Source organism: Antechinus flavipes, chromosome 1 (genome assembly GCF_016432865.1).
Source record: "Antechinus flavipes isolate AdamAnt ecotype Samford, QLD, Australia chromosome 1, AdamAnt_v2, whole genome shotgun sequence".
Lineage (NCBI taxonomy): Eukaryota > Metazoa > Chordata > Mammalia > Dasyuromorphia > Dasyuridae > Antechinus > Antechinus flavipes.
The window spans coordinates 165,781,441-165,801,132 of NC_067398.1; the positions used below are offsets into that span (position 1 = coordinate 165,781,441).

Below are 19,692 nucleotides of genomic sequence, written 5' to 3' on the forward strand. Positions count from 1 at the left end.
TTGTTTTCCCAAACTGCAAATATGAAGCTCAAGCAGATTGATGATATTTAGAATGAGATTCTTGGGCTGCCTGAAATAAAGGCGTATTGGCCAACATGGTCAGAAGGTTATGTGCCTTTGAAATGCCATCAAAAAATAGGATCTGGAAGTCCACTATGAGAGTGGACATGCAAGATATAAATCTTACCTGGATGTTTTCTCATTTGCTCTTGAAATTCCTTAAAGAGCTGATAAATATTAAAAGCTACAAATTTTATTTGTACCACATCTACTTAATAGGCTGGATCAGTTATTATACTTACATCTCCTGGATAATAAGTAAGAGCTAGCATGATTGCATACAATTCATTCTGCTGAGTGGACTGAAAAGGAGTTCTGACTATTCTCTTTATAGTTAAGTCACGAGAGTATACAGCACAAATATTATGTTTGGATGCATCTGAAAAGATAGTTGGTCCTTTAAGAGGAACTTTAGAAACTTTTTCTTCAAGAATCCATCGCCAATTATGTAATAGTATGGTTATCTTTAATGGAGACCTGTGTGTAAAATTTAGAGTTGTGGCCAATAAAATTTTCCACTCTGGAATGGCTTCACAGCATACATTAATTTGTGCATTAGTATAAAAGGTGTATATCTTGTCAGGTCTTATCCCAGTACTGCTTGCTTAATGGTCTTTAATAAAATTCTAGCCACAAGTACTGGGTAAGGAGTAAGGCTTTGGTCTGGTTGTGCTGGCATACCAGTCGATCATACTGTCTCCTTGATGAAAGACTGCTATGGGTGCCTCTTTTGTAGCAAAAACTGATATTTCCAAGGATTTTTGAATAACTCTTTCAACCACATTGGATAAAGCCAGTTCAACTTCTCTCAAAGCCTCTTGAGCTTCTTTTGTAAGCTAAGGTGGTGAGTTTAAAGCAGTGTCTCCCCTTAAAATGTCACATAATGGTTGTAATTGATAGATAGTTAAGCCTAACACTAGATGCATCCATTGGATATTGCTTATCAATTTCTGAAAGTTTTTTAAGGTGTTCAATTTCTCTATTTCCAGCCCTCTAGAAAAAAACATATTTTGATCTGCATTTTGACTCCATCAGTTTTTTCTCTGGGGGTGGATAGCATTTTTCATCATTAATCCTTTGGAGTTATCTTTGATTATTGCATTGTTGAGAAAGAGCTAAAGGATTCATAGTTGGTCTTCATACTCTATTGCTGTTACTGTGTACAGTGTTCTCTTAGTTCCTTTCACTTCACTTTGTATCAGTTCATATGTAAGTCCAGTTTTTTCTGAAAGGATCTTGTTTGTCATTTTCTTTTGACACAACAGTATTCCATCACAGTCACCTACCATATCTTGTTCAGCTATTCTGCACTTGATGGTCATCCTCTTAATTTCCAATTCTTTGTCACCACAAAAAGAGCTGCTATAAATATTTTCATATAAACTGATCCTTTTCTCTTGCGATATAGACCTAATAGTGATATTGCTGGATCAAAAAGTGCATAGTTTTATAGCCCTTTGGGCATAGCTCCAAATTTTCTCCAGAGTAGTTGGGTCAATTCAAACTCTGTGTTAGTGTCTCAATTTTTCCACATCCTTTTTAGCATTTTCATTTCACTTTTCTGTCATATTTATCAATCTGATCAGTTTGTGGTGATACCTCAGAGTTATTTTAATTTGCATTTCTTTCCATAGTCATTTCGGAATCAATTGTCTGTGTGTAGTTGGATCATTAGCCTAGTTAAACAAAGATCAAAATAAGCAAAATTCAAAGAAAGGATAAAGGTAGAGAGAAGAAACACTAGACTAGATCTGTTAGAACAAGTTGTGTCCAAAATTAGGAGATGAAAAAAAGTAAAGACATTAACTCCCTCCATCACATGATTTAGAGAGATCAATGCAAAACCATTGCCAAAATAAGGCTGAAAGGACTTAGAACCTGTGTTCTATAAATAATAAATAGAATCTCAGACTCGGAGACGTCACAGTTAATTTCTTCCAACCTGCCCTTAAATACAAATTCTACAACATCCCTAATAAGGGATGTGTGTGTGTGTATATATATATATATATCTATATGTCTCTCTCTCTCTCTCTCTCTCTCTCTCTCTCTCTCTCTCTCTCTCTCTCTCTATATATATATATATATATATATATTTTTTTTTTTTTTTTTTTTTTTTTGTTGTTGTTGTTGTTGTTGAGGCAATTGGGATTAAGTGACTTGCCCAGGATCAGACGGCTAGGAAGTGTTAAATGTCTGAGGTGAGATTTGAAGTCAGGTCCTCCTGATTTCAGGGGTGGTGCTCTATCCACTGCACCACCTAGCTGCCCCAACAAGGTATAATCTTGTTATGCTCCAGGACTTCCCAGTTAATCTCCAAGGAGAGAGACATAGGAACAAAAGTCAAGACTAGTTGAGAGAGAGCTTCTTAAACTTTTCCCCCATGTGATCTCTTTTCACCTAAGATATTTTTATGTGATCCTGGTTGTATAGGTATTTAAAATAGGTATACAGATCTAACATTTACTAATAATAAATCATAATTCCACACTCCTCCCCTTGTTCAGTTATGTGGCTTCATGTGAGATTGTGACCCACAGTTTAAGAAGCTTTGATTCAGAACATACATTGATTTGCATTGTGCAGGAAGATGGTTGAACAGTCATAAAACGTGAAGAGTCACTTGTGATTTAAATGCACCTGTGGAGTGTTTGGTGTGAGAATTAACTAGTCATAATCTTTAAGGTATTTTCAGATGGAATAGTGCATGTTGGCCTTGTGTAGGCTGTTAAACTTTCCCCAAAAACATTGTTAGAAGAAACAGTGTAAGGAACATCATCATGAAAAATGTGTGCCTGGAAAAGGAAATGTACGGGCCATATAGCATGAAAAAATCCTAAGGAATAGCTAGGGTACTCTTCTAACTATCACAAATAATAAAAAGTTTTCAGAAGGACCACAGAAAATTTAACTAAAGGAATGGAATCCTCCCTCCCACATATACTGGCTGCATGCTTTTGGTCATTTAATGATTACAGTTTTAGTCACCTCTCTAGATCTTTAAGTTGTAGAGATGATATTAAGAAGATAAAAAAGTTAATGGAGATTTCCTTCTTGGAAGATCCCCATTACCAAGTCTGCCTTGTCTAATCAACATAACACTCAGGTTGTCCATCTGTTGTCTCTCATTGATTGGCTACCTTCTTTTTGGATCATACATTTTCTCTTTCATGCTACTTTTCACATGGATACTGTCTTTGATATGATGCTATATCTTACTGATGTCCTTATGTCTGTAACTTTACAGTACTTTGAATTATTGATCATTATTGCTCTTTTGTATCCATCTGATATAGCATTGGGAGAATACTGCTGTTAAAAGGATGGAGCAGCTTGGAATCTTGATAAGTGTTAAACAAATTCCTCATTGTTATACAGTCTAATCACTATGTCTTCTAATTTTCTGGGCCTTATTCAATATCTGAGTATCCACCCGTGCTGAAGAAATCACAGACCTTTGAAAGTGATGAAATACAAAATCTGCCTCATTTGTGGAAATCTGCCCATTTAGGATCATTTAGAACTATTAGAGTCATAAGCTCTGAGGTGTATTATGCACAATTGAGATCTTTTGACTAGCCAAGAACTTATGCTTATCTTTTCTGCCTTTTAAAATGTTCAAAACTGTCTTCAAAATGTCTTTCTATTAAGAGTTTGTTCTTTATTCTGCTTATATCAAATCAGGGAATGATGTTTGCCATACCGTTAGGCTATTTCTGAAATGGCTCAACACAGTATTTGTTTTGGAATGGCTGTAGATTGTGTTCCTAATGAGTCAAGACCAATATAGTAGATCACAGTTAGGTATTGGTTAGGTTATTGGCCCTCATGTGAGTAGTAAAAATAATGATAACGATGACTGGTATTTATATGATGATTTAGGTTTGTAAAAATCTTATGTATTTGTTAGAAATTAATCCTGAAGAGCACAATAGAGAACAATGTCCTTAGCATTAGGTTTGCTGGTTAATTTACTCCTTAGCAGGAGGCAGGGAGGCTGTATGGAATTGTGAGAAAAAAACATTGGATTTGAAGTCAAAGGATCTCTCTTCATGCTCTAGGTCTATGAAAATGGGGATGAGCATGAATACCTACAAAAATTTTCTATGATACTGTGAGGACACTTGGTTGGTCAAATGAGAAAATTTCAGTGTATTTTGTGCTTGAAGTTTATTTTGGGTAGCAAGTTCACGCATTCCTAAGACAATAAAGATAGGACAATAAAGTATGACACCGCTTACTGTGTCATAGCTTATTGTTACTTCCTGGTTTGACTGATGCTCAAGCATCAAATATTGGCATGTATACAATCTATACTTTAAAGATTACAGACTTATAGTTAAAGAATACATGAAAAACAAACATGTCAAATTTATAAGTATACAAGTCATTCCCCAATTTATAAATGGTAAAAAGATATGAACAGACAGTTTTCAGATGACAAAATTAAAGCCATCTATAGTTACATGAAAAATGCTCTAATTTACAATTAATTAGAGAAATGCAAATTAAAACAACTCTGAGGTACCATCTCACACCTTTCAGATTGGCTAAGATGACAGGAAAGATAATGATAACTATTGGAGGGGATGTGGGAAAACTGGTACACTAATGCATAGTTGGTGGAGTTATGAAATGATCCAAGCATTTTGAAGAGCAATCTGGAACTATGCCCAAAAGACTATAAAATTGTACGTACCCTTTGACCCAGCAGTGCTATTACTAGGCATTACCAAGGAAATCTTAAAGGAGGGAAAAGGACCCACATGTGCAAAATTGTTTATAGCAGCTCTTTTTGTGGTAGCAAAGAATTGGAAAAGGGGTGGATGCCCATCATATGGGGAGCTGAACAAGCTGTAGTAAATGAAGGTAATGTAATATTATTGTTCTATAAAAAATGATGAACAAGGCCTGGATTATAGAAAGGCCTGGAAAGATTTATATGAATTGATGCTGAGTGAGAGAAGCAGAAGCAGGAATACATTGTACACAATAATAGCAAGAATGTGCGATGATCCACTATGAAAAGCTTGCTTCTTCTCAGTGATTCAGTGATCTGAAGCAGTCCAAATGGATAAAAAAGATCTAAGAAGACAGAATGTAGATCAACACATGCTGTGGTCACTTCTTTTTTCTTTTCTTTTTAAAAAATTTCTCCCATGGTTTTTGCTCTGATTTTTCTCTCCCAACATGATTTATAAAGCAATGTGTGTTAAAAAAATTAATAATAATAATAATAAAAAGAACAAACATGGATTTTTACAAATGAGAGCAGACACTGAAAAAGCAGAATTAATTAAGGTCTGAAATGCTGAAATAGGCACCTTTGATTGCTGTTAATCCTTTTCTTATTCTTGATTCTTGGCCACCTCACTATTCCCTCTTTCCTCAGTTTTGTTTTCTATTTTTTTTTTTTAATATTTCCTCTTTAACTAAAAAGCATACCAAAAGCATTTTACAATATTAAATAGTATAAAGTCTGTTCTTTGCTAATCCAGCATAAACGTTTTTGGCTCCAGGCAGTTGGCTAATTGCAAAGCAAAGCTGTTTCTAGTTTTGGAATTTAAGTGTTTATTTTCAAACATTAATATTTCATTTTTGAGTAAAGCTATTTGTTTCTCTTAACTGCTTTTCTTTTGCTCTAGTCAGCATCATGTGATTGTAAGGTTTTTTCTTTTCAGAGTGGATGGGTGATCGCCTTGAGATAAAGGGGAAACTAAAGTGGATTACAGCTGTGTTTATGGGTTTTAAGAAATGTTTTCTTTAAAATCCACTTGTTAAGTGAAGTTTAGAATGCTATTGTTCCGGATTATAATTCTTTCTTAAAAAAGAAATCATGTTTTCTATTAGGTTGGTGAGGGAAATGATTTGTTAACCTTGAAAATGTATGGTAGAATCCAAATAGTTATTGTTGTTGCTGTTGTGATGTGATGATCAATGACATACTTAATTGATTTTTTTTAACATCTCTTGTATCTTTGCAAAATATTTGAACAATGAGGCTTATATAATCTATTATAGAGGCTGATATAGAATAACTGCTTAATAAATACTTAAACATAGCAAAACACCTATTTTCCATATGACATGGCATACCTGTTTTTCAGGGAGTGCAGCCCACAACTGGTGAAGTCGTTTTTGATAGTTTCCAGGATTCAGTATCTCGTTCAGAATTAGAGACCCGTATTTCGAAATTGCAGCCTGTGGAACTACTTCTACCCTCGGAGATGTCTGATCACACGGAAAGATTCATCAGGAGTATAACTTCTGTCAGGTGTGTGTTTACATTTTTAATAAAATGGATTTGGTCATGGTTGTTTAAAGTCAATTGTCTTAAAAGCTAAATTTCTTTAATAGTAGTCATTTAATTAATGAAAGCCATCTAAGGTTCATTCCTGAAAAAATTTTTGTTTAATTTTTTTCAGAATTAAATGCATTTTCATGCCTATTCGGGTATCAAATTTTATATTTTATAACTTTTGTCTGTGAGTTTTCTTTAGATGCAAATTTGCATAAATTTTAAATATTTTTATATAGGAAGTTCCATACTGGTGGATTAACATTCAAGTTAGTATGGGTATTTTTTCTGCTTTAGTTTAGCTTCATTCTTGCAAAATGAAGTTTTCTATTTATAAAAGCTTCCCTGTGAAAAAATCAAAAAGTACATTTTAGAAAATTTTAAATATTACCACAAGAGGTCCCCATAGCATTTCCTATTTCATGAGTCACCAAGCCAGTACTTTAAATGATTCAGAAACTGCTTTTATTTCCCAAGTTGCAAAACTACTTATATATATAAATGTACATATATATATATATATTTTTTTTTATTTAGTAATATGTGTTCAAGTAGGATGAAATTAAGTTGCAATTATTTTTATCTAACTGTTAAACTTTCAGTGTATTAGTTTCTTAGTTCTTCCTTGTTTTATTTAAACATGAAAATAAGACACTTGTGATTGATAGCAAAAGCATGGATATAATCATTTCTTTGTGTGACTGAGGTGGAGTGAAGGAGTGGATTATGGGAGCTGAAGAATTGGAAAGTTGGAGTATTTGAAGGATCATCAATATGTATGTTGACATTCTCTCCTATGAGGGAAAGAGTTGGGATTGAGAAAATGATTGTGACCCACCCTCATGAATTTAACAAGGAAGGAAGGAGAATGTCATAGCCATTGATAGGTATTGGCCACCAGGATCTGCACTGGCTGTTAAATTGGAATAGTATAAATCATATATCACAATTTACCCAACCATTCTCCAATTGATGGGCATCCATTCATTTTCCAGCTTCTAACCACTACAAACAAGGCTGCCACAAACATTTTGGCACATACAGGTCTCTTTCCCTTCTTTAGTATCTCTTTGGGGTATAAAAGCCCAGTAGAAACACTGCTGGATCAAAGGGTATGCACAGTTTGATAACTTTTTAAGCATAGTTCCAAATTGCTCTCCAGAATGGCTGGATGTATTCATAATTCCACCAACAATGTATCAGTGTCCCAGTTTTCCCACATCCCTTCCAACATTCAGCATTATCTTTTCCTGTCATTCTAGCCAATCTGACAGGTGTGCAGTGGTATCTCAGAGTTGTCTTAATTTGCATTTCTCTGATCAATAGTGATTTGGAACACTCTTTCATATGAGTGGTAATAAGAGAGTTTCCTGAGTGATGGAGGGAAAGAGATGACAGGAGTAAGGGTATTCTGACTTCTCCAGAAGTCAGTAAATTAGGCTATGAGTGAAAATGTACCCATTGCCAAAAAAGGGTTACAGTAATGCTATATCATCAGGAGGGAGCCAGAAGGTGGAAGGATTGAAAGATTCAAGATGAAAGCAAGTTTTTAAGTTATGGAATAGATGTTCTAGAGAACATGTTTGAAGGGGTAGAATTGAGGATGATGGAAATTAAGGGCACATAAAGCTGGGAATAGGGCTTATATATCTTTGGTCATCAATTCAAAATCACTGGCGTTATATGTTATATGTTAACTACTAGAAAATTAGTCAGACTTATCAGTAGTTTTCCCTGGTTCTACAGAGGTCTGTTTAGGGAGACAGGTGACTATATTCTTGTTCGTATCTTAAGGACCATCTTTATGTAAGGTAGTCATATTTTGTCTTTTGAGACCCAGAAAACCTACCTCACTGCAAGCAGGAGTAAGCTTGGGAGAGACTTGTCAGGAGGTGGAAAGTGGAAATATCAGGTGGGAGATGCCCTTCAAAGCATTAGAGAAGATCCTGGGATCAGTCCTAGATTGACCCTTTGTTTTCCCTCTCTCTGTGCCTAGTTTACTCAGAAGACTATCCTGAGGCTATCTTTGACATAAAAGGACTGACACATACCTTACTGGGAAGACCCTGTTCTATTACTCTGACAGAGCCATATTGCTCTGACAATTCAGAGAGAAAAGGCTAAGAATGGAGACAGATTGCTGAATTCCAGATGGAAGTCTCTTTTTGTGCCCTTTGGAATATTGTGTGTTCTCTCTCTCTCTCTCTCTCTCTCTCTCTCTCTCTCTCTCTCTCTCTCTCTCTATATATATATATATATATATATGTATGTATATATATATATTTTTTTTACTCATATCTACAGGCTCAGTTCTTTATATGTGTGTTTGTGTGTCTATGTGTGCACGCATAAAGCCTGTGTAGGAATGTATAGACAGAAGAATGTCTTACATTGATGCCATGAAGTCAGTCAAACTCTAGTGAAAATTGAAGGATTGAAATGTGAAAAGTTTTCAAAAGAGAAAAAAAATTTGTATATTGAGAAAAGCAAGAAAAGGAAAAACTGATGAATTAGAATAATATTAATTTTTAAACCCAGTATCTTATTAAATATGGATATACCAAGTATGGGCTCACATATGGCTTCTGGAATGGAGGAACAATGCTTTAGATTTTTTTCTTCCTTTTCTCCTCTCTCCTTTTTTCTCCCTTCTTCCCTGGCTCAATATGCAGACAGTATCCTATATGAATAGTTCTTTGAGGGTTTGCCTTCCCAACTTTGGACCAATTCTTTTTGAAAAGACAAAAAATTTTAAAAAATTGATAAAATGGAATTGTTTGAGCTATATGTGCTTTCAGAAAGATAGCGTTAACATTTTTGAATAATATATTATATTAAAACTCTATGGATGCAAATTCATGTACTTGCTAAAAAGTCAGAAAAATCCCAAGTCTGAAAAAGTACACCCTGGCTTTTCTATAGCACTTGTTTCACCTCCTGGATGAAACTAGTCTCTTCTGACATTATTGGCAATTTCTCTCTTGACAAGTACCAGTAAATTAAGTTCCTTCCTAGGTTTAAGCAGACTAGAGACAGTTTAAATTGTTCTCAACATGTGTCAGTGCTACAGGCTTCTGAAAAATAAAACTTTTTGAGACTGGAAATTTTCACTATCTTAGAATTTTCAAAAGTGTCATGCATTATTTTTAACCTGTTGCATCATACAACTTAATGCATGAATGGACAAAGATCTCCTACCCCATATTGTTAATGTACTGATTAAGCTTTGCACTAAAATGTTATTCAGAATATGAAATACACTTGAAGAAGGCATTTTATGAAAGCTCATTTGTCACACAGGTATCAGGACTCTCCATCCTATTACTACATTAAAGATGCATTTTTAAATGTTGCTTGGAATTCTGATTAAGGTCAATATTAAATAGTACTTAGATAAAATTATCTCAGATCATGTCACTGTGGTAATGGAAAGATCACTGACTTTGCAATTAGGAGAGACCTAGATTCAAATCCTGTGTTTTATACTAATTGTTAAGTCACTTAATATTACCTCTGTTTCCATATCCTCATCAGCAAAATATAGATTATATCACCTATCTCATTGTGTTAATGTGAGGATCAAATGAGACAGACACTGTCTCCTTAAAGAGCTTTATAAAAATTATTGTTGTTGCAATCATTGGTAGAAGAATTTAGTTTCTTTTGCTTGCACGGACCAGTTTAGGGCAGTGGAGAAAGAGAAATGAATACAAACTGCCATGGGGATATTGATGCTGTATCATGAGAAGGAGGTAGAAATCTTGATGATTTTGGTATTGAGAAGTCAAAAATAATTGTTTGATGGTAATGGATAAAGTGATGACTTTCTGGAAGAAAAAAAAAAACGACTTAGGAGAAGTTTGCTTCAGTTTTTTTTTTTTTTTCCTTAAGGCTTGAAAATCAACGATGTACTACTGCTGGTCAGAAATTCTTCTTGTTTATGAAAAAATTGCTTCTTGAATTGCTTTATGAAAGAATTGCTTCTTGTTTATGAAAAAAGATAATTCTTTATTTCCAGTCATGTCTGACTCTTTGTGACTCCATTTGGGATTTTCTTGGCAAAGATAATTAAGAGTCATTTGCTATTTGCTTTTTTCAGCTCATTTTATTGATGAGTAACTAAGGCAAATAGTATAAAGTAACTTGCCTAGGGTCACACAGCCAGGAAGTGCCTGAGGTCACATTTGAACTCAGATCCTTACTCCAGGAAAGATACCTACCCCCTGAGTCACCTAGCTGTTGAAAAAGAAACAGGAACAAGGGAAATAAACAGAAATAGTTTATAGAAAGTGAGATCTAGGGCCATTGCTAAGGTGAGTACTCATTCTTACTGTGCCCTCACCATCTGCATCCACAGCTATGTTTTCAGCATGTCACAGTAACTAAAGCTGAAAAGGAAAATCCCAGGTCTGGAAGTTTGTAAATCCAGTCAGAAAATTGTTTGTTTTTCATAGTTGTTTGCCTGGTATAGGGCTTTATCCTAGGTAGTGGTCACTAGGTGGCGCCATAGTACACAATGTCAGGAAGATCAGAGTTCAAATTTGATTTCAGACTCTTCTGTTTTCCCTGGACAAGTAGCTGGAACTCTGCCGCCTCAATTTCCTCAGCTATAGAATCAGGATCGTAATATTTTATTTACATGAACATAGTTTTATATTCATAGCAACTCTTTTCTCAGGGCAAAAAAAAAATGGAAATTGAGGGGATGCCCATCAGTAGGGAAATTACTCAATAAACTATGGTATATGTTTATGATGTAATGTTCTGTGGGAAATGATGAGTAGGATGTTTTCAGAAAAAAAAAGAAACCTGGAAAGTTCTCCATGAACTCAAGCAAAGTGAAATGTACTGTATACAAAGTAATAGCAATGTTCTGGGATGACAGCTGTGAATGACATTGCCATTCTCAGCAGTATGGTGATCCATGACTATTTTGAAGGACTTATGATGAAAAATCCTATCCATACCCAGAGAAGGAACTGATTGTATCTGAAAACAGATCAAAGCATTCGCTCTCTTTCTTAATTTAATTTTTCTTGAGGGTTTTTATTTTCATTGGGGTTGAAGATTTTTTTTTCTCACAATTTGACTTTTATGGAAACGTTTTTCATATAGATGGAAATAAGGGAGAGAACCTAAAACTCAATAATTTTAAAAACAAAAAAATAATTATTTTGAATGTAACTGGGATAAAATATTAAATAAATAAAATAAAGCAAACTAATTTTAATTATAAATTTTCATTAAATAAAATTGATGATAATATTCTCCACATGCCACTTTTCTTTGAAGTTTTTCAGTGAATCTTACCATGTTTGGAATTATCACTGTGATGTTTAAAAGGTTTGAAAGACATAATTTCTGGGTAATTAATAATTTTATTAGTAATGCTAGCATTTTGTTAATAAAGTGACACTCACAAATCCCACAGACTCCTCATGGTGGTGGGCTCATAGTTTATATGATCTTGGAAGAATAGATCTTCTTGAGAGTGGCAATCAACTTATTTAAGTCCATTTGGACTTAACAAAGAGAACTGGGCTCACCACAGTATAGGGCTGGGAGAGTGACATTTGGTAGCTCTTAGACAAAGAGACTATCTTGCACCCAGACCATCCCCAGCCTTGAGCAGTCTACACTTGAGTGCTTGAGTGTAACACAATGGACAGGAATTTACCTAGATAAGATAGTGTTGGTAGGATAAATTTTTGGCAGAGGTCTGCTATGTTCTTTAACGGCTGGGCCTTGAACTAGGAAACAAATGGAAAAAAATCTGCATCTCTCCCATAATTAGTTATTGATAATCATTTCTCTTATCACTTTTGGGCTGTGAATTTGCCTCTGAAATAGTAGAATAAAAGTAGTTTTCTGTGAAAAAAGAAAGTTATGATGATTAAACAAGATAACATAAGATTGTGATTGTGACAGTGTATATCAAAGTACTTAGCACTGTGTTTAGCACATAATATAGATGTCATTCAGTGCTTATTTCCTTCTTTCCTTACACAGATGGGCATTTGATAAATGTTAAGAAGGCAGGTATGGTTTTAACACATTTTAGGAAGATTTCGTTTGAAATTAATTTTTATAAAGTATTTTGAACTTAATCCTAAAATATCTTAAAATTTACTTATCCAGATGAGATTAGAAGTTCTTTAAAGATAATTTAATTCTCTCATTTCACAGATAAGACTGGAACCCAGAGAGTACCCAGTGACTTGCCCATAATTTGCAAGGCAAAGGTTTAAACTCATAAATTATAGTAATTATATCTTCTCTTTGTTGAAGATATCCACTTCCATCGGAATACATCCTCATACAGTGTTGTTGTTGAAGTGTATAATGATCTCCTGATTCTACTCATTTCACTTAGCATCAGTTCATGTAAGTCTCTCCAAGCCTCTCTATATTCATCCTGCTGATCATTTCTTACAGAACAATAATATTCTATAATATTCATATATCACAATTTATCCAAGCATTCTTCTTCTTCTTTTTTTTAAATTTAATTTTATTTAATAATAACTTTATATTGACAGAATCCATGCCAGGGTAATTTTTTACAACATTATCCCTTGCACTCGCTTCTGTTCTGATTTTTCCCCTCCATCCTCACCCTTAGATGGCAAGCAGTCCTATATATGTTAGATATGTTGCAGTATATCCTAGATACAATATATGTTTGCAGAACCGAACAGTTCTCTTGTTGCACAGGGAGAATTGGATTCAGAAGGTAAAAATAACTCGGGAAGAAAATCAAAAATGCAAATAGTTCATATTCATTTCCCAGTGTTTTTTCTTTGGGTGCAGCTGCTTCTATCCATCATTTATCCATTGAAACTCAGTTAGGTCTCTTTGTCAAAGAAATCCACTTCCATCAGAATACATCCTCATACGATATCGTTGTCAAAGTGTATAATGATCTCCCGGTTCTGCTCATTTCACTTAGCATCAGTTCATGTAGGTCTCTCCAAGCCTCTCTCTATTCATCCTGCTGGTCGTTCCTTACAGAGCAATAATATTCCATAACATTCATATACCACAATTTACCCAGCCATTCTCCAATTGATGGGCATCCACTCATTTTTCCAATTTCTAGCCACTACAAACAGGGCTGCCACAAACATTTTGGCACATACAGGTCCCTTTCCCTTTTTTAGTATCTCTTTGGAATATAAGCCTAGTAGTAATATTGCTGGATCAAAGGGTATGCACAGTTTGATAACTTTTGGGGCATAATTCCAGATTGCTCTCCAGAATGCTTGGATTCGTTCACAACTCCACCAACAATGCACCAGTGTCCCAGTTTTCCCTCATCCCCTCCACCATTCATCATTATTTTTTCCTGTCATCTTAGCCAATCTGACAGGTGTGTAGTAGTATCTCAAAGTTGTCTTAATTTGCATTTCTCTGATCAATAGTAACAGTATCTTTTTAATTTTATTTTATTTAATAATAACTTTGTATTGATAGAATCCATGCCAGGATAATTTTTACACAGCATTATCCCTTGCAATCACTTATGTTTCGTTTTTTCCCCTCCCTTCCTCTTCCCCCCCCCCCAAGATGGCAAGCAGTCCTATACATGTTAAATATGTTGCAGAATATCCTAGATACAATACATATTTGCAGAACCGAACAGTTCTCCCGCTGCACAGGGAGAATTGGATTCAGAAGGTAAAAATAACTCGGGAAGAAAATCAAAAATCAAATAGTTCACATTCATTTCCCAGTATTCCTTCTTTGGGTGTAGCTGTTTCTGTCCATCATTTATCCAATGAAACTCAGTTAAGTCTCTTTGTCAGAGAAATCCACTTCCTTCAGAATACATCCTCATACAATATCGTTGTCGAAGTGTATAATGATCTCCTGGTTCTGCTCATCTCACTTAGCATCAGTCCATGTAGGTCTCTCCAAGCCTCTCTGTATTCATCCTGCTGGTCATTCCTTACAGAGCAATAATATTCCATAACATTCATATACCACAATTTACCCAGCCATTCTCCAATTGATGGGCATCCATTCATTTTCCAGTTTCTAGCCACTACAAACAGGGCTGCTACAAACATTTTGGCACATATAGGTCCCTTTCCCTTTTTTAGTATCTCTTTGGGGTATAGTAACAGTATCTTTTTAAAAAAATTACATTGGCATAGCCCCCAAATGAACAGTGAATATGGGAAGATTTGTTTTTAAGTACCTTCTCATTTCCCATGGCAACTAGTGATACAGTGGATGGAGATCTGGGCTTGTGGTCCAGAAGACCTAAGTTCAAGCTGGGCCTCAGACACTTACTAATTGTGTAACCTTGTTTGAGTCATTTATCCTCTGTTTATCTTAGTTTCCTCAACTGTAAAATGGGGAAAATAATAGCACCTACCTCTCAGGGTTATTGTGAGGATCAAATGAGATAATATTTATAAAACAAAAAAAAAATCAAAAAACTTAACACAGTATCTGGCACATAGTAGTCATTTACATAAATTTTTAATCCTTCTCCCATGGAAGTTTATAGATTATGTGAAGTTGCATCACCATTTTTCCTACGTGAGTTACTATTTCTTTTTTTGTTTAATATTTTTATTTTCCCCAACAATTTTTACATTTGGTTTTAAAACTTTGAATTTTAAATTTTCTTCATTCCTTTCCCTGCTCCCTTATTGAAAAGGCACATGTGAAGTTCTGCGAAACATTTTCATAAAAGACATGTTGCACAAGAAAACATAGGTCTCCTCTGTGATTCCTCCCCTCCCTCCCAATAAAAAAATCTCTCAAGAAAAATGAAATTAAAAAAAAGAATATGCTTCAATCTGTATTCAAACACCATCAGTTCTTTCTCTGGTTATGGGCAGGATTTTTCATCTTAAGTCCTTCTGAGTAGTCCTGGAACGTTATATTGCTGAGAATAGCAAAGTCATGCATAGCTGATCATCCCACAACATTGTTATTATTTTTTACACTGTATATTTCACTTTGCTAAAGTTCATGAAAGACTTTCCAGGTTTTTCTGAGAGCATCCTGCTCATCATTTCTTATAGAACATTAATATTCTATCATAATTATATACTACAATTTATTCAGCCATTCTCCAATTGATGGGCATCTGCTTAATTTCCTATTTTTTGCCCTGGGAAAAGAGCTGATATAAATATTTGTAAATCCTATCAGATTGGCTAAGATGACAGGAAAAAATAAATCTCTTTTGGGGGTTCATGCCTAATTAGTGGTATTGTTAGGTCAAAGGATATGCAAGATTTTATAACCCTTTGGCCATAGTTCATATCTTTTTATCATTTATCAATTGGGGAATGGCTCTTATTTGTTATAAATTTGTCTTAGTCCAAATATTTTTGAGAAATGAGGCCTGCATCAGGGAAACTTGTTTCAAAATTCTTTTCACAGTTATTATTGCTAATTGTATTTCCCCCATTTATTCTGTTTTCTCTCTTCTTTTACTCTGTCACTCCTCAAAAATGCTTTGCTTCTTATCATCCTCTCTCCCAATATGTCTTTTATCACCCTCCCCCTTTCTCCTATCCCTTTCCCCTTTTACTTTCCTGCAAGGTAAGATAAATTTCTATACCCATATTGAGTGTTTGTATTATTTCCTCTTTGAGCCAATTCTTATGAAAGTAAGATTCATTCGTGATGAGTGACTTTCAAAGTTTCATTCTAGTAAGCATTAGATTTCACTTTCTTTAGTGACTTTTTCTTTTAGTGTTTGTATCATGTTTTTTCTCAGACTATATTCCTTATTTCTAGCCTATATAATATATAGGTAAAGTTGTTTCTATGCATATTTATATTTAATATAAGAATGTGTATGTGATTTCATTGGGGTGGATATTCCACACAGATAAAGAGTATGTTTCAGAGGCAGCTAGGTGGTGCAGTGGATAGAGCACCAGTCCTAGCTATGTGACGCTAGACAAGTCACTAAATCCCAATTGCCTCTGCAAAAAGAAAAAAGGAAAAAAAAAGTATGTTTCATCTCATGTCAGTAGATAAACATTTTGCTCATCAGAAAACTTTATCACCTAGTGGCCAACCATTGATAGGTAATTAATCTCTCAACATTAAATAAAAAACAATATGTGAAAATTCAAATTTTCAAAACAGATAAATTCATGTTTATTTACTCACACTCATTGGGAAAGGGTTATTAGGATTTCTTTGATTTCTATGTCATTTTAAGTGATTCATTTTCATATAACTTTCCCAGTCATTTTTCAAAGGGAAAATTAATTTTAGTTTGTTGTTCAGACATCTCCGTCTCTTTGTGACCCCATGGATGCACTCCAGTATTGTCTGTTGAGTTTTTTTGGCAAAGAGACTGAAGTGATTTAGCATTTCCTTCTCAAGTGGATTAAGGTAAACAGAGATTAAGTGACTTGCCCAGGTTACACAGCTGAAATTACAAATCTGAGGTCAGATTACAATTTTGAGGTCACATTTGAACTCAGGTCTTCCTGACTTAAGGCCAAGCCCTCTGTCCACTGAGCCATCTTGCTGCTTCCAAGGCAAAAAGAGGTTAAGTGATTGATTGCCTTGGGGTAATGTTGCTCAATCATTTCAGTCATGTCCAATTCTTCAGGATCTTATTTTGGAGTTTTCTTGCCAAAGATATTGGAATGGTTTTCCATTTTCCTTTTCCAACTCATTTGACAGATGAGATAACTGAGGCAAACAGGATTAAGTGACACTCAGGGATGGATATTCCTGAGCCCAAGCCCACTGCTCAATTTTCTATGTCACCTTGCTATACTAATTTTAGTATAATTGTCAAATTAACAACATTTGAATAGGGAAGGTCCAAATTTTTGCAAAAAGGGTTTTGGAATAGTTTTTTTTAAAAAGCATGTCATTGTTTTCTAAACTCTTTGAATTTGGCAAACACATCTTTTTGTGTTGGGTTTAGATTAAGTTGCTTAAAACCACTAACTGTTTGAATTGATCTGTGGGTCTTTGGTTTTGCTTGCAACTTTGTGTTGAAGATTCTTATGTGTTGGCAGCTTTTTGTTTTAAAAAATTGTAGACATATTTAGTATGTAAAATGTATAGTAAAGACATACACTTAATGTGTTGCTTTGTTAGATATTGTAATTTTGATATTTATAATTTAGGGAAGCCTGCTTAACTGAAAAAAGGAATTTTTCAAAAAAATTTCTTTTTGGAATTTTGGAGTGTATGTAACTTTTGTACAGGGAATTTATTTTTCATATTATTATAATTAAATCTGATAAAACTGTTTTAAAGGAATTCTTCATTGGATGAAACATAAGCAATAAAATGAGCACTTTAAAGCTGTCCTATATACTTGAAAACTCTTTCCTTATATCTCCTCCTGGATTCTTTGACCTCTTTTATATTTTAATTTTAAAAATTTAATTATATTTTAATTAAAAAAAATTTTAAAACATATTTTGTATTTCAGCTTTTTTTTGGGGGGGGGGGCAAAGCAATTGGGGTTAAGTGATTTACCCAAAGTCACACAACTAATAAGTGTTAAGTGGCTGAGGCTGGAGTTGAACTCAGGTCCTCCTGACTTCAAGACCAGTATTCTAATTATTGTTCTGTAAGAAATGACCAGCAGAATGAATACAGAGAGGACTGGCGAGACTTACATGAATTGATGCTAAGTGAAATGAGCAGAACCAGGAGATCATTATATACCTCAACAACGATACTGTATGAGGATGTATTCTGATGGAAGTGGATCTCTTTGTTAAAGCTAATTCAGTTTCAATTGATCAAGGATGGACAGAAGCAGCTACACCCAAAGAAAGAACACTGGGAAATGAATATAAATTGCTTGCATTTTTGTTTTTCTTCCTGGGTTATTTATACCTTCTGAATCCAATTCTCCCTGTGCAACAAGAGAACTGTTCAGTTCTGCACACATATATTGTATCTAGGATATACTGTAACCTATTTAACATGTAAAAAGGACTGCTTGCCATCTAGGGGGAGGGGATGAAGGGAGGGAGGGGAAAAATCGGAACAGAAGTGAGTGCAAGGGATAATGTTGTAAAAAATTACCCTGGCATGCGTTCTATCAATAAAAAGTTATTAAAAAAAAAAAAGACCAGTATTCTAATCCATTAAAGCCCCATCTTCTTCAAGAAGATGACAGCTGGAGGGTACAGTGAATAGAGAGATGGACCTGGAGTTAAAAAGAAGGTTTAAATCTTTTCTCAGATACTTATTAGTTATGTGACTTTAGGTAAGAAACTTAATCTTTTTTTTGCCTTAGTTTCCTCAAGTTTAAAATGGGGATAATACTAGCATCTACATCCCAGAGTTATTGTTGTAAGAATAAAATGAAATAATATTTGAATGTGCACAGCACCTGATACATAAAAGAGGTGCTAACTAAAAGCTAGCTATTAGAAGCTTTCCTCATTCCTTAATCTTAGCACCTTCTCTCTGAGATTTATCTCTAATTTATCATGTATATATGTCTATGTATGTGTATATATCTTTTTTGAACATAGTTGCTTGCCTGTTTTCTTCCCCATTAGACTGTGTGCTTTTTGAGAGCAGGGACTGTTTTTTGTCTTTCTTTAGCACAGTGACTAACATTTAGTAAGTATTTAATAAATGTTAGTTAACTAACTATATATTAAAGCATGCTTTTAAAATCTGTCTTTTGGTGTGTATAATTTTTTTCCATCTTGCTGACATATCTTTATCTTACCCATAAGAATATCATAACTATGTCAAATGCCTTGCTGAAATCCAGATATTGCTATTTCTTCTATTTAGTAAGTTTAATAAACTTACCATGAAATTGTTAGTTTTATATGATCTGTTTTAAGGCTATTAGTAATCAGTGCTATTTCTTATGAGTTCATAAACACCCACTTAATAATTGGTTCTAGAATGTTTGGGAGGAATTTTGTTATGGTCACTCCTTTATAACTTCCAGAATCCATTTTATTATCTTTCCCCTTTTGAAAATTGGTGCATTTGCCCATTTCTGGTCTTCTGTCACCTTTGGAAGCAGCAAAAGAAAGGCCCATAATTTTGCCTTTCTGAAGCCATACTAGCCAGAATTCTTTGGCCCAAGCTCTGATTATATTTTAGGATTCCAGTTCTGAAAAACTCACTTAAACCTTAACTCCCAGCAAGTTATCTAGCTTAAAATCTCAATGTCATAGTGAAAATATCCAGGTTAAGGATAGATTCTTTGTAAGACTTCAGAATTTGGATCTAAGTATTTGAATATATTGCAATAATAATATATTTATTCATGTCACATTGACAATTTACAAGTAACATTATTCATAACATAATAATAATAAGTAGCAATTATAAAAATTAATAAGTAGCAA

At 34.4% G+C, this 19,692-nt stretch overlaps 1 protein-coding gene across 1 annotated transcript in view; it reads left to right on the plus strand.

Moving 5' to 3' along the window:
* The window catches only part of MSH3 (mutS homolog 3), a 216,325-nt gene that overhangs the window by 22,742 nt on the left and 173,891 nt on the right, over positions 1–19,692 (plus strand). The window contains exon 8 of the mRNA XM_051992813.1: positions 6,168–6,334. Within this exon, the coding sequence (XP_051848773.1) occupies positions 6,168–6,334 (167 nt within the window). The remainder of the gene's footprint in view (positions 1–6,167; positions 6,335–19,692) is intronic.